At 35.8% G+C, this 14,252-nt stretch overlaps 1 protein-coding gene across 1 annotated transcript; it reads right to left on the reverse strand.

The window, feature by feature from the left end:
• Positions 1–25: 25 nt before the first annotated feature.
• Positions 26–12,392, reverse strand: LOC146520416 (uncharacterized). The gene is made up of 11 exons (XM_085157140.1): positions 8,909–12,392; positions 7,872–7,934; positions 7,607–7,740; positions 7,448–7,532; positions 6,910–7,218; positions 6,737–6,822; positions 6,391–6,508; positions 5,676–5,764; positions 3,473–3,590; positions 3,216–3,321; positions 26–1,962 (listed from the first exon to the last, which is right to left on the reverse strand). The coding sequence occupies exons 1-11, from the start codon at positions 9,033–9,035 to the stop codon at positions 1,800–1,802; spliced, it is 1,398 nt and encodes a 465-aa protein (XP_085013266.1). The 5' UTR covers positions 9,036–12,392; the 3' UTR covers positions 26–1,799.
• Between the last annotated feature and the right edge of the window lie 1,860 nt (positions 12,393–14,252).

Raw genomic sequence — 14,252 nt, forward strand, 5'->3', positions numbered from 1 at the left:
CAGTGTTAAACTGGGACATCTGACTTTCCTCGGTATACCTGCATTTTATCTATAAATTTATTCAAATAAAGTGGTCGCCTTTTCTAAATATAGCAGAAAATGTGATTTACCAATTAGAGACAGTACACAGTAGCCCATAAAGGTTAATATATGGTTTAAATAATCTGATGCTACATGCTGGATGATCTTCTGCTGGGAAAAGTCAGTCAGTGCTCAGCCGCTTATGGGGAACACAAAGGCTGTACATCACTTTGGATCATCTTCTGGAGTAAACATATGCTTGTCTTGCACAATCGTTGTATATTTTTTAATATAAATATAATCCAGGTAATATGGAATTGACCATTCTCTAATTGGTAAATCTACATTTTCTAGCAAAGTGGTCAATAGCTATTTAGAATTTTTTTTTTTCCAATTTATTTGAGAAAAACAAAACAAAAAGTCGGTGATGTCAAGAGAAATACAAATAGAAAAAGCAAGGTCGATGTCGTGATGTCCCAGTTTTACGCTGGATCTTAATACATCTTACTACACAGTAGTTTATGCATATTTCTCTCCATATCCATGTAACAAGATACATCCACATTAAAGGAGTATGTATAGGTTTCAAATAAACTGAGGGAAAGTTTTTTCATCTGAGCAACCGCTGAACCATAATAGTTTACTACGATTTAAATTTTAAATGTGAAATGAACTGATGTGAATGTCCTATGATAACTTAACAAATGTTACCTTTTAGGGGGTTTTTGTTTTTAGAAGGGAAAAACATTTAGTTAGTTATTCATCACAATATTTATTTTTGAAGTAATTGAAACAACACAATTTTCTTTGTTTATTTAGTTGAGCCTTAATTTGCAAAAATCATTGGGATTTTCCAACAGTGGCAGATCTACAAAATTTTACATGGGATGCAAAGGAGGGACAAGTTGTCTAGGCAGGGTGGCACATGCATCTTTCAAGTAAAGTGAAATTCTCCTGTTTAAATGGAGTCACATCCACAAAAACACTTTAAAACTATTTATTGTATCATTGTCTCTTCTAAGAAATCAAAGACAAGGTGATTTTTTATACAAGTTTTAAAGTAGAAAAACTTAGTGTAATAAAATCATTTGAATGTAATTATGTATGCTTTTATTTGAAGGGACAATAAGAAAGACAGTTTCATTTAGGCAGTCTTGGCTTGTGAAGAATGAATTTACACATGCTGATATATATTTGCATTTGCACAAGTAGGACAATAAGAATAGGGAATACCCTCAAAACAGTTATGTCACATTATTGATTTCAGAAGAAGACAGAAGATAAAGGGAATAACCCCATACCCCTTCTTCACCTAACTTTCACCCCCCTTCTATTTCTGGACGTCACATCTTTTGAGACATATGAATTTTCATTCATATGAGTACGAGTACACTTAATTTCATGTCTTATTCAGGTTTAGCTATTTTCTCTTCAGTTAGGTTTACGATTAGCCAATTTTTACACAAACATCCATTCTTACATGATATGATTTACAGATAAAATCATGTTTATTCACATTCTACAGAAGAAAATATCAGCTATTTGTTTAATTCTAAAAACAAAGTAAAACATGGTAATCAACAATGCTAAAGGAAAACTGAGTATAGCAAAGAAAAAGTATGGTGTATAAATGCAGCACACTTCTATGATTTTGTAGCTTTTGTCAAAAGTAATATTCCACCAAAGAAACTTCCAACTAACGTGTCAGTTTGTGGATATAAACACAGCAATCGTTTAATTTATTGTCTGCAATGTCAGCTTTACAGAACCATTAATCCTCATTTTTTAAGTTCTTTTACTTTCAAAGTGTAATAGTTCTCTTGTAATTTTAAAATTTTCAGTTGCATTTTTATTTTTTCCCTCTTCAGTTGATCAAGATCCATTGTATTCAAACCAGAGCTGGCTGAGGGCCCAGGCAACGGGGCCTCCGTTATGTCCGCACTGCAAGTAAAAAAAACTCTTGTTTATGGAATTTTTTAAAAATATATTTTTATATATTTGGTCTAGAAAGAAAACATATTCTTAACAAGCAATTTTTGCACAAGAAAATTAAGCTCATTCAAGAAAAATGTCTGAATGTTCTCAGTCATCCAGGTCATTGTAGTCTAAGGAGCTTGGAAAGAAAAGTGTCTGGACTTCTTTAAATAGCTTGAAGACGTTTCACCTCTCATCCGAGAAGTTTCTTCAGTTCAGAACTGAAGATTCTGGTTCTGATTCTTGAAATAAGAAAGATAATCTTACTCTAGAAGAATAAGGTTATCTTTCTTATTTCAGGAGTAAGGCCACTTTAACGACTTTTCAATTTAAGAAATGCATAAAGGCAGCCAGCCCGGGTGTCACTGTTGGAGAAAGAGAAGACCCAGTCGCACACAGATAACAACTGATCACTTGTCTGGCAGGTAATACTTAAATACGCGAACGGTCCAAGAATACTATCAGGCTTAGTGCAATACTTCAGCACTGACTGTCAATCAGCCACACCAATAAATAGTCCTGCCTAAGAGAGCGGCAGCACTTCCAGGTAAACAATCGCCACAAAGCCGGAGAGAAAAAGGAAAGAGAGAAAAACAAGAACAAACAAACACAGGCAGGTCGACCAGTTGGGGAACCGTCCGGTCGACCAGGCTTGAGTCTGACCCATGGCCTTTTGCTGCATGTCTTCCCCTCTCTCTCCCTCTACTTTCCTGTCAGTTCTTCACTGTCTCTATCAATAAAGGGCAAAAAATAAAATATAAAAAATTGAAATCTAGACTTACTTATAGAAAACTTTTTTATTTATGTGAAAATCTAAATTAAACACTAAAATAACAAAATAATTCTTCAAAATAGCTTGTTCAAGAAAGCATAATACTCATTATAGGTTAAAAAAAAATTTAATAATCAGTGTCTTTCCTTGTAATAATTCAAATTTTCTTAAATTAATCACACATTTTAGACAGTTTTGCCTAATTTAGGCATAAAGCAGTTAGATTCATTTGCTCGTTTTAAGGATTCTAGCAAAACGTTTACTTACCCTATTGGCAGATTTTCTCTCTCAAAACTAGACAGTTTTGTCAGATTTAAGAATATTTGGCTAATTTCAAGTAGAGTTGGTTTTGCAGTGCGAGAAATAAATGCCGTTGAAAAACAACCCTTTAAGACTGTGTGAATAAATTCAAAATCTTTGCCTAAATGATATGAGAGCTTTATCTTACCCCCCTTCTGGCCTCATGGATTGTAAATCAGCTACTTTGTGGCCAGAGCAGTGAACAGCTTTATGCTCTTGCTGATCTGACACAGCCAGAGGTTCACAGGAAGGACCTGTACATTTAGAAAACATGTTGGGAAAAGAAGACCAGAAAAGATCAAAATAAAAAATAAAAAATAAAACAAATACATGAAACTGGATTTTTTTCTAGAAAAAAAGCAGAAAAAAAATCATGCTAGTGATTCTGGTTTTTGAACAACTCACTCAGTTTGTCTTCAGGTTCTTTCTTAACATTTTGCTGTTCGATTGCTGTGTCCTTTACCACATCTCTGTTATTTCCACTGACTTTAGATCTTGGCATCTCAGGATGATGTCCAGTCTTCTGTTTCAAAGACAGCCAATTATATATGAGTATCCTTATTTACAATTTCTTTTGAAAACAGGGGCGATTCTAGGATCAGAGCTTTGGGGTTGCTGAGCACCCAGAGAGCTGCTCAGCCAGGCAAGATAAACTTTACTCGTCACGATGAGACTTCTTCCCTGGCTCTGTCTGTCCCTGCATCCTTAAATGTCTCCAGTTGTCCTGAGTTCCCTCTGACTGTCTCCTTGGTGCATTTAAATCCCTGTTCCTCCCCGTCCTTGTCGTCTTTTGTCTTCATCTCCATTATCAGTCATCATAATTTTACCATCTCTGTGCAAGTCTGCAAATTTCTTTATTAAATCATAAGATTCTTAAATTCATCAAGTCTCTCTGTGCCTGGGTCCTCGTCACAAAACTTGACATCACTGTTTTGTACATTTTAACACAATTTAATCCCCACATTTGTGAAAGAAAAGCAAAACACTTTTTTTTAAAAGTCTGTAACAAAACCATCAAATCAGATAAAGGTTATTTAAATGCTGCAAATGAAGAATGGATTGGAATAAAAAAAAATACATATCCTAACTTTAATTACTGGGGGAAAATGATGCTCATAGTAAATGAGAAGTAAACTGAGTGCATTTTTGGACAGAGGTTCACTTTTAATGTGTATGTATAATACAATACAGATATATAAAAATACACTCCAAAAATAGAGTGCTTGAAATGTACAAATGTACAAAATATTGATAAACAAATATAAAAATGGTACAGTGTATACTATGTATGAAAAGATCTTTACTGCAGATACTACTATGGCTCTGCAGATTTTTTTCTTTTATTTTAACCTGTGTGGCCTCACCTTGAGGTTGGTAAATCTGTCTATCACTTTTGGTGGTCAAGTCTCAAGCAGTTTAGCAGTTTCTGTCACTGTTCCTTGTCTGTTTTCTTACCTGGTTCTTCCTGACCTTGTACTTTCTCCACACGTTCCCCTCTTTCCTCTCTCCCTCTTTGGACTGACAATCATACACAAATAGATTGTATTCAATTAGATTAAAAAAATTACATTAATATGAAAAAAATATTATTAAGATCACTAATAAAAAACAGTCCTCTCTCAGTGTACTTTCAACCAAAAGGCAAATAACCAAACCACATGAACATCTAATAAAAGATATAAATATTGAAACACTGATCCAACATTATCCTTTATTGACGGATCATTTGTTCTTACACTTTTACCTGAATGTTGCTCAGGGTTTAATCTTGGCACATGCACATATGACAAAATAACCAGCTTCTCTCATTCCATTTCAAACAGGACAGTGGTAACCAACAGTAGGCTACGGACAATTTTAAGTTTTAGATTTTAAATAGGCTGTATAAATTTCAATGGGAGCAACAGGACAGTCAAATGTCGCTGATTTTACTACAGAGCAGGACGGATTTAAGGTAGCAAACATTGTCAGAAAACAAGTTTTCAACACTGCAGGTTACCTGGGTGTAATGTTTTTCAGCTAAAAGGAAACATGGTCTGACTCCTACCTAACTATATAAAGAGTAACTGAAGGTTAAATGCAGCTAATATGTCCTCTTTTAAGTCAAGCACTTACACCTCCACTCCGCTGCGTCTCAGTCACCGTCGCTCTGGCACCAAGGGTGCGGGGAGTAGGGGAGAGGCGAGCTGGAACAAACCATTTTGGGAGGGGGGGGGGGGGGTCTGTACTTTTGTTGTTAAAATGTTACGTCTCAACCAAGTACTGTATGCTTTTTACATTTTTAGTAGTGTGTCACACGAACAGCAAATATTTTCAGAGAAGTAAGAAATCTTTGGGGGTGCTGAAGCACCCCCAAAAATGGGCTAAAATCGCCCCTGTTTGAAAATAATAAAACTATTTTGAGCAACATTTAGTTTAATCCAAGTTTTATTTATATAACACAGAAACTATAAAGAGTCAGCTCATGGTGCTTTATATTGTAAACAATAATACAGAGAACATACCAACAATTAGATGACCCCCTATGAGCAAGTGCTTTAGTGACAGTGGTGTTTTAATTTGTCTTTATTTTGAATGATAAGTTTTTAATAAAATAAAACAGTCTTACCTCAGGAAGGCTATTAACAACACCCTTTACTTCTTCAATCTTCAGTGCAGGTTTCCCAGGTGTCAAAATTGTGCTGGTTGTTGTCTTCTCTGAAAAAAGAAGGATGATTAAAATATGAGCATACACACTTTGGAATTATTAGAATTAGTTTGATGTTGATGTTCAGTCTGAACTTCAGCAGATCATCTTGACCATGTCTCTATGTCTTTATTGAGTTGCTGTCATGTGATTGGCTTATTAGATTTTTGCATTAATGAGCAGTTGGACAGGCATACGAAATAAAATGGCCGTTTAGTGTCTTTTGGAAAGTACAACTATTCATTACAGAACACACCCGATCTGTTTTGATCACAAAGACATGCGGAAATAATATTTATTCAAGCTGCAAACAAAATTACTAGTTAGCTGTGTGCACATATGTGCTAACATATGTGTAAATGCTTACATAAAATAAAAAAGCTCCTAATTTTTGCACAAGCCTGTAGAAGGATTTCACTCATTGTTTGGAGAACTTCAATTATCATTTCAGAACTGAGCCAAATTAACTGTACACCCACACTCATCTCACATAATCAGAGGTTAAAGAAGGACGAACCTGTGAACTTAGAAAATAGATTGAAAGTGTTTTTATTCTACTTCAACAACACAAAAAAGCAAAAAACTAAATAGAAGTTGAATACAACCTTAAAGTGCTTTTAGTATTTGAACAACTCACTCAGTTCCTCTTTGGGTTCTTGCTTAACATTCAACTGTTTGTTTGCTGTGTTTGTTGCCACATCTCTGTTATTTCCACTGACTTCAGACCTTGACATGTCAGGACGATGTCTAGTCTTCTGTTTTAAAGACAACAAAGAATATATTTGTATTTATTTTAAATAGTTGGACTGGATGTTGTAAAAGCATACATTTGTAATTTGTCATGCTGAATCATAATATTTGCCAAATTTCTATCTTGATGACGGTGCTGGTGTAAAGCAGAGTACTCTAAGATGATTAACATACTCAAAAGTTCCAGCAATGCAAAGTACAGTGAAACATTTAAATAAAATAATCGGTCTTGCCTCAGGAAGGATGTTAATGATACCCTTTACCTCTTTCATCTGTAATGCATGTTTTCCAGGTGTTGGAATTGCACTTGTTACTCTGTCTGAAAAAAGAGGAAGAGTTATTTTCATACACAAACAAGGTCTTTGTTATCCTAACAAACCAATAGGAAATATATTGGAAATGTCACCTTTAGTACCATTGCTGTCAGTATTGTTAGAAGCAACAGCAGGCACAGTCTCTTCCTCATCATTATCACTTTCTTCATCCTCATCTTCCTCAGTGCTACGCTGATCGTCACCAACATCATCTTCATCCATATCCTCATCTTCATCTTCAATAAGATCTTCCTCACTTTCTTCTTCTTCAGAAGTGAAATAAATCGGTGTAGCATCTTCATCTTCGTTTTTCTTAGTGTCAGGCTCATTATCTTCATCCATATCATCATCATCCTCTTCTCCATCATCATCTTCATCTTCATCACGATCTTCCTTGGGTTCTTTCAAGAGATGTTTAAATGTTTAAAATATTACAACGTACATGGAGATTTTTGTGACTTTTTCTATGCAAATACTCTTTTTTTATGAACTTCTGTGGTGTATTTGTCAAAACTACTGAAGTCTTCAAACAGCTGATTAAAAATAATATAATAATGTTTGCATGCTTTTGATTCATATTCTCAAACATTCTCTGGTTTTGAGGCACAGATAAAAAAAGAGAAGACAAACCTGTTGAGAGTTTGTTGGACTCAAGGTCTGATGATTGTGGTTTTCTTTTCTTTTGTCTATATCCTGTAGTGGTTATGTCACCTTTCTGTGATAAGTTAATTCAACAGTTTATTTAGTGAAATCAGATTTTTGTAGATTCATAAAAATGCAACAAAGTACCTTGAGCCAAAAGCGTAGAGTTTTTCCTTTGTGGTAAATAGATGACTTCCATTTTCTACATGGCTCCTTTCCTGCAAGCTTCTCAAACTCAGATGGAGTGTAAAAGGAGCCTTCACAATCAATACATGCCTCACCTATATTTATAAAGAAAAAAGTAATCATTTTTATGAAAAAGTTATTCATTGATTGATGTATTTATATACGTACAAAAGAGAAAAGGAAAGACTGGTAGGACTGGTAAGAAAACAATACTGTATGTACTTACCTTTTCCCATCTTCTCTTTATCCAGGATGCCCATTTTGGTTCCACATTTTACATGCCAGAAGTCTGTTTTTTGAATCACCAAAAAAAGAAGAAGTACTTTCTCCATAAAAATATATATTAAATGTATTTTCATGGTCAATGTACAATGTACTAATAATTTGCAATTGTAGAAGTTGTATAAAGAGAGATGCCAGTTTTGACAGTGTTTCCTACTTTCATTGTAATATTTGTGATAATGCAAATATTTATAATTCAATTCAGTTTTATTTATATAGCACCAAATCACAACAACAGTCACTTCAGTGCATTCTGTTGGAAGGTACAGACCCTGCAATAATACAGAGAAACCCCCAAAAATCAGATAACCCCTTATGAGCAAGCACTTTTGTGACGGTGGCAAAGAAAAACTTTTTAACAAGAAGACTCGGGCAGAACCAGGCACAGAGAGGGTCAGCCATTCTGTCACGACCAGTTGGAGTGAGGGAGGGAGACAGGACAAAAGACATGCTGTGGAGTTGGTTCCTCATTAGGTGATGCTGCCTAAATGAAGTGAAAATGTTGCCTGTCTTATTGTCACTTTGGATGAAAACTTGAAATACATCAGTTTGCTCCATTATCCAACACTTTTTTGGGGGTTTTCTTTCCTTAATTATTACATTTAAATAAAGCCAAAAATGTCCTCCAGTTAAGGTATAATGCGATGCAAAGATCCCTGGAGAGTGTTTCCTAAACCTATATCTGCCAAAAACTTGGCAGTCACGTAAAATAATTTTAATGTAATTATGCATGTCTTTATCTGAAGGAACAAAAGAAAGGCAGTTTCATTTAGGCAGTCTCGACTTGTGAAGAATGAATTCACACATGTGTTTATATATTTGCATTTACACAAGTATGACAATGAAGAATATGAAATACCATCAAAACTGTCATGTCTCATTATACCCTGCAACTTCAACAGCTTCAGAGAATTATATTTCACATGCAGAAATATATTTTAATAAACAGATCTTTAAGGTAAAATGACACAAACGACTTACTGTTCTCATTTTTATCATCCGCAAATCTCTTTCTTTTCTTCAAGCTAATTCTTCCTTTTTTCCTTTTGGGTTTCTCATATTTTTCCCATGGAAATCCTGGATACAGGCTTTCAAGGAATTGATCCATTTTTTATTTTTCAATATTAGATATCTCCTTCCTAAACAGACTTTAGGGAAGAAAAGTTATTTTCAGCTAAAATAACGCTCTTAAATCACTTAATTCAATTACAGTCACAATCATTAAAAAAAAAAAAGAGTGACAAGAGTGAATGTTGTATTGTTTGTTCACCTGGTCAGCACAAGGGAAGACAAATATTTCCCCACAACTACGCAGATTCAGTTCAGGTTTAGTTCATGACACTGGTCCTGATAGTATGGCCTGGAGAAAAACAGCATTAGCACTTTGAAGTTATGCCTTTGTGGTCTAATAACACAGTTTTCATTATTTTATTTCAGGTATTTTTAGCCTTCATTTGTATTTTGTCATTTTAAATCTATCAACACAGATACATTTTTAAAAGCCTTTTTTTTTTTTCAGAAACATGCACTGCTCATATCTGCCATTTTTATATGAGATGAATCTTGCATTTTCTATTAGCTTTTAACATTTTAATCTGATTGTAAATAATTCTATTATTGTTTTTTACAGACTTAGAATACTGAACAGATTTGCTGGTCACAACAGACTGACAAACAGCTTCTTACCCAGACATGTAGCCTCATTTAGACACACATCCCCTCCCTTCCCTGAACTGCTGCTAACACACTTAGCATCTTTACATTTAAAGATCTTACTTTCAACAACTTTACATCCACTTTCATTCTTCATTTTTCTTTTTCAAAGAAACAAGTTCATCTTCGACCATAGCCTTTAATTTCTTTTCAATTGCCAGAGCCCTAATATTTCTCTGACATTTCTGTTTCATCTCCATATTCTGGGCCTTTTGATCATCTATTACTTTGCCCATTTCATATTTCTTATCTGTTAACTCTTTCACAGTTTTATCCATTAATTCATTTTGGTCCTGTAACTTTGTATTATGTGTCAAAAGGTCCTCAATCCAATACTGCAAGGATTTATGTTCCTCATCCCGTTGTTTAACTGCGTTGAGGGTCACACTTTTACCAATTTTTAATCGATTCTCAAACTTTTTTATATGATTAGCATAAATTCCCATTACCGTTTTAAACTCTGTTTCTGCAGCATTAGCTTTGTTTTCGAGGTTTTTTGTATTTTCATCGTAAAATTGCTGCATCTGATTTTTCTTCTCTTTGTGGCATTTCAATAATAAGTCAACAATTTGGCTGTTGTGAAATTCCTGATGTGCCAGCAATTCCTGACGTTTCCAGTAGTCCTTGCAGGACTTCGACTTCTTCCTCATGATTTTGTTTAAGTTCAGCCAGAGTTTTCTCCGTCTCTGCGCGGAACTTTATGAGAGCTTCGTGGTCACCTTTTATCGAGTTTAACCTCTCTGAGATATTTGCTCTTTCTTCCACGACAGAAGACAGCATCTTATTATTCTGCCAAAGTTCATTGTTTTCTTCAGTTAGATCCTCGATCCGTTTTCAAGTATTCAAGTATTCAAGCTCTATTTTAAGCTTTTCAACTTCGTCAATCATTGGACGGAGTCTTTGGTCAAACTGGCTGGCATATGTTCCTTTTTCTTTTTGACTTTTGTCTTTTAGACTGTTAACCATTTTTTTTCAATATATTAACATCTCTGTCTTTCTTAGGTTTTGAATTTCTGCTTTTTAATGCTGTATAATTTCACAACAAAACGATAGCTTAATAATCAATTCATTTTGACAGCTTTCATGGTCTATTTAAGGCTTTTTGGACGTCAAAGGATCAAAGGACTGTCATTAAACGTCACCACAGACAACAGACAATTTATTCTGTTTTGCAGTGTGAGTCAGTAGTGACCAGTGACTGGCTGCTCCAGCCAATGATGCGCAGCTAATCAACATCGTTGACAGGCTATGACAGCGTCCTCATGTGCCCACACCGGTGTTTTAGCTAGCAAAGCGGCATGGCTGATGTGGCGTGAAACCACGTTAATGACAACATGTACAACCATTGGAGATGTGAGCAGGACAGACGGAACGTGAGTTATGATAAAAAAATATATGGAATGTTTGTTGTTTTCTGAATACTGTCGTTTATATAGTATTATAAACGATTACAGGGGTGGCCAACTCCAGGCCTCGAGAGCCGCTGTCCTGCAGGTTTTAGATGCGTCCTTGATCCAACACAGCTGATTTAAATGACTAAATGACCTCCTCAACATTTCTTGAAGTTCTCCAGAGGCCTGGTAATGAACTGATCATTTGATTCAGGTGTGTTGATCTAGTGTTATCTAAAGCATGTGGGACACCACATCTCGAGGCCTGGAGTTGGCCACTCCTGGCCTGTTAGATTAAATTATCAAATGCTTCAATACCCTTTTGAATTTTTAGCAGTTAATTTTTAACAATCAACTGGTGGTAATCCATCATCAGAAATGAGGAAAGGTGGTGTTGATGGAGACTCTACAGGGTGATACACTGGGGAAGGCCTTCCTACACGTCTGCCAGGGTGTTTTGGAGGCACTTGAATAAATTTAGTTTGCACTGGAGGTGGATGAGGTTTAATCTGTGGAAAGATCTGAGACGGAGTCGGAGTCTCCCCATAACATCTCCCCATCACGCTTCTATGGACCAACGATGCGAGCTTTTGGCCTTTCTGTTTTTCTAATTTAAGCTCCAGTTGAACGTCTTTCACTCTAGATTTTAGATTACCTATCTCTTTTTCTTCATTGCAAGCCTTTTTGATCATCTGGTTCACTGGTCCAATGAGCTCCTGTTTTTGTTTGAATAAAGTGTCTTAGAAAGACTTTACCATATCATTGTACTGCTTTTTAAATGATTCCAGCTCCCGTTTTTTATCTAGTAAAGCTGCATCTTGATCCTTGCATCTGGTATGTAGACAGTCCCGCTCTTTCTTAAGATTCTCCTTTGTTATTCCAACAAAGGGGATGCCTTCCACTCCGGCTACGTATTTCTTTTTCAAGTTAAGGAACATATCCCTAAATTTCACCTTTCTTTTTCTCTGAAGTGAGCTGCATGTGGAAATGCCTTTCCAAAGGACAAAACACACTGGTACAATTCCTCTTGGAAGTAGTGCTCTTTCTTCTCCAGCCAATTCACTTTGTGTATACATTTTTCCCTTTGCTTTATTTTCATTAAAGTCCTGGAATGCACTTTGCATCCAGGAATGCACATTGCATTCCTGGATGCAAAGTTCCAGGAATAAAGCTGAAAAGTGAAATAAACTAGAGGGACAAACGTTCTGGTCCACCTACACATTATTCCTACAGGGACTGCTTGTGACACAGAAACCCACCTCAACCTAACTGGCCTATGATAACTTCATAAATCTTGCCTTTTAGTTATTTATAAGTTAATTTATTAACTTGTTTAATAGTAATAGTAAAGTAGGGGCAAGATGTCTAGGCAGGTTGGCACACCTCTTCAGTGAAGCAGGTGAAATCCCCCTATTCCCCTAATGGAGTCAACAAAATATCCACAAAAACACTTAAAAACTATTTATATGCATCATTGTCTCTTCTAAGAAAACAAAGACAAGCTGATTTTTACAAGTCTTACAATATAAAAACTGCATTTAAAAAACTGTGGCCGTATGGTATGCTGATCACAGCATGCACTAAGAAAAGCTACTGGAGCTCACATTAGAAATGATTGTGTTGTGGTTCTTTTACCTATGCCTATACATAGACTATAAGATCCCTCACCTACTGAATTTCCCTTTAAACCCCGACTGTACTCATTTTACTTTCACCCTCTACAATCTAGGCACCAGAAAATAGTTTTTTTTTGTTTTTGTAAAATCCTTTTTCACTATGTAACATATTCAAGCACATCCATTAGAATTAAATGTGAATCTTTTTATCATCATGTACTAATAGTATTTTATTCTTATATTAAAATAATATATGAAGGTTCAGTTACCTTTGTACAAATATGATTAGTTGAATTGTGCTTTAAGGAGATTATTTTTACTTTCATACTTTGAGTACAGTTCAGAGCCTGTATTTTTTTACTTTTACAGTATGGAACACTATCAAACATGGTTTGGTTATATATTTCAGTTCAGTTCATTTTTATTTATAAAGTGAATTGAAGGGAAGAAATGCAAAATCCATCCTGGAATGGACTTTGCATTTCCTGGACTTTGCATACCGGAATGGACTTTGCATACCGGAATGGACTTTGCATTCCTGGACTTTGCATTCCTGTATGCTTCATTCTTCCTCTGACCTCTGAAGCGCCTTGAGGCGACTTTTGTTGTGATTTGGCGCTATATAAATAAAATTGAATTAAATTGAATTGAATTGTATGCAAAGTTCCAGGGATAAAACTGAAAAGTGAAATAAACTATAGGGACAAATGTTCTGGTCCACCTACACATTATTCCCACGGGAACTGCTTATGACATAGAAACCCACCTCAACAGTTTTCACGAATATGTTAATAAAAGAAGAATTCTTATGATGATTAAGAGTTATTATTGATAAGTAAAATTTGGGGACTTTTACACTACGCACCTCTGCGACTCCACTCTGTCTGGCACTTTGTGGCGGAAGGAAGAAATTTCAGGAAGTAACTTGGAGCAACCGTGGCATCCTATTATCCTATTATCCATATTATCCATATAGTTTAGCCATTTAGACTGAACTGCTATCACTATCCAAACTAACAAGTCCGCTGTATACATAAATGCCCGCCTATATATGTATATATATATATATATATATATATATATATATATATATATATATATATATATATATATATATATATATATATATATATATATATAAACTAAACACCCAGCACGCCCCTGCGGGCGGTTTATCCTTCAAGCTCGGGTCCTTGAAGGATAAAGGACCCGGATCTGCGCTCGACAGTGCAGCCTAGGCGGAGTAGTCAACACAGATTCACTGAGCGCAGGGCAAACTAGGAGACAGAAGTTAAGCTCTCCTTGCAACATGGCAAATTGAACCTCCCCTACCCTCATTCAGATCTGGCGTTTGGAACTATTTTGGTTTTCATGTGACGTATGACCCTGAAGGTAAGCGCGTCATGGACAAAAGTAAAACAGTATGTCGGATGTGCCAGCAATGCTCAATTACATGGGTGGGAACTAGTGTGTTAGCGCAGTTTGCTCGTTAACGTGTTGGCCGTCCAGCCCCACGCACGGGGCGATCCGCGGTAGCTCGTTAACGGAGATTTGCCGTGTTGTGGCGTTAACCTCATTTCAGATTAACGCTGACAGCACTAGTGG

Source organism: Neolamprologus multifasciatus, chromosome 4 (assembly GCF_963576455.1).
Source record: "Neolamprologus multifasciatus chromosome 4, fNeoMul1.2, whole genome shotgun sequence".
Lineage (NCBI taxonomy): Eukaryota > Metazoa > Chordata > Actinopteri > Cichliformes > Cichlidae > Neolamprologus > Neolamprologus multifasciatus.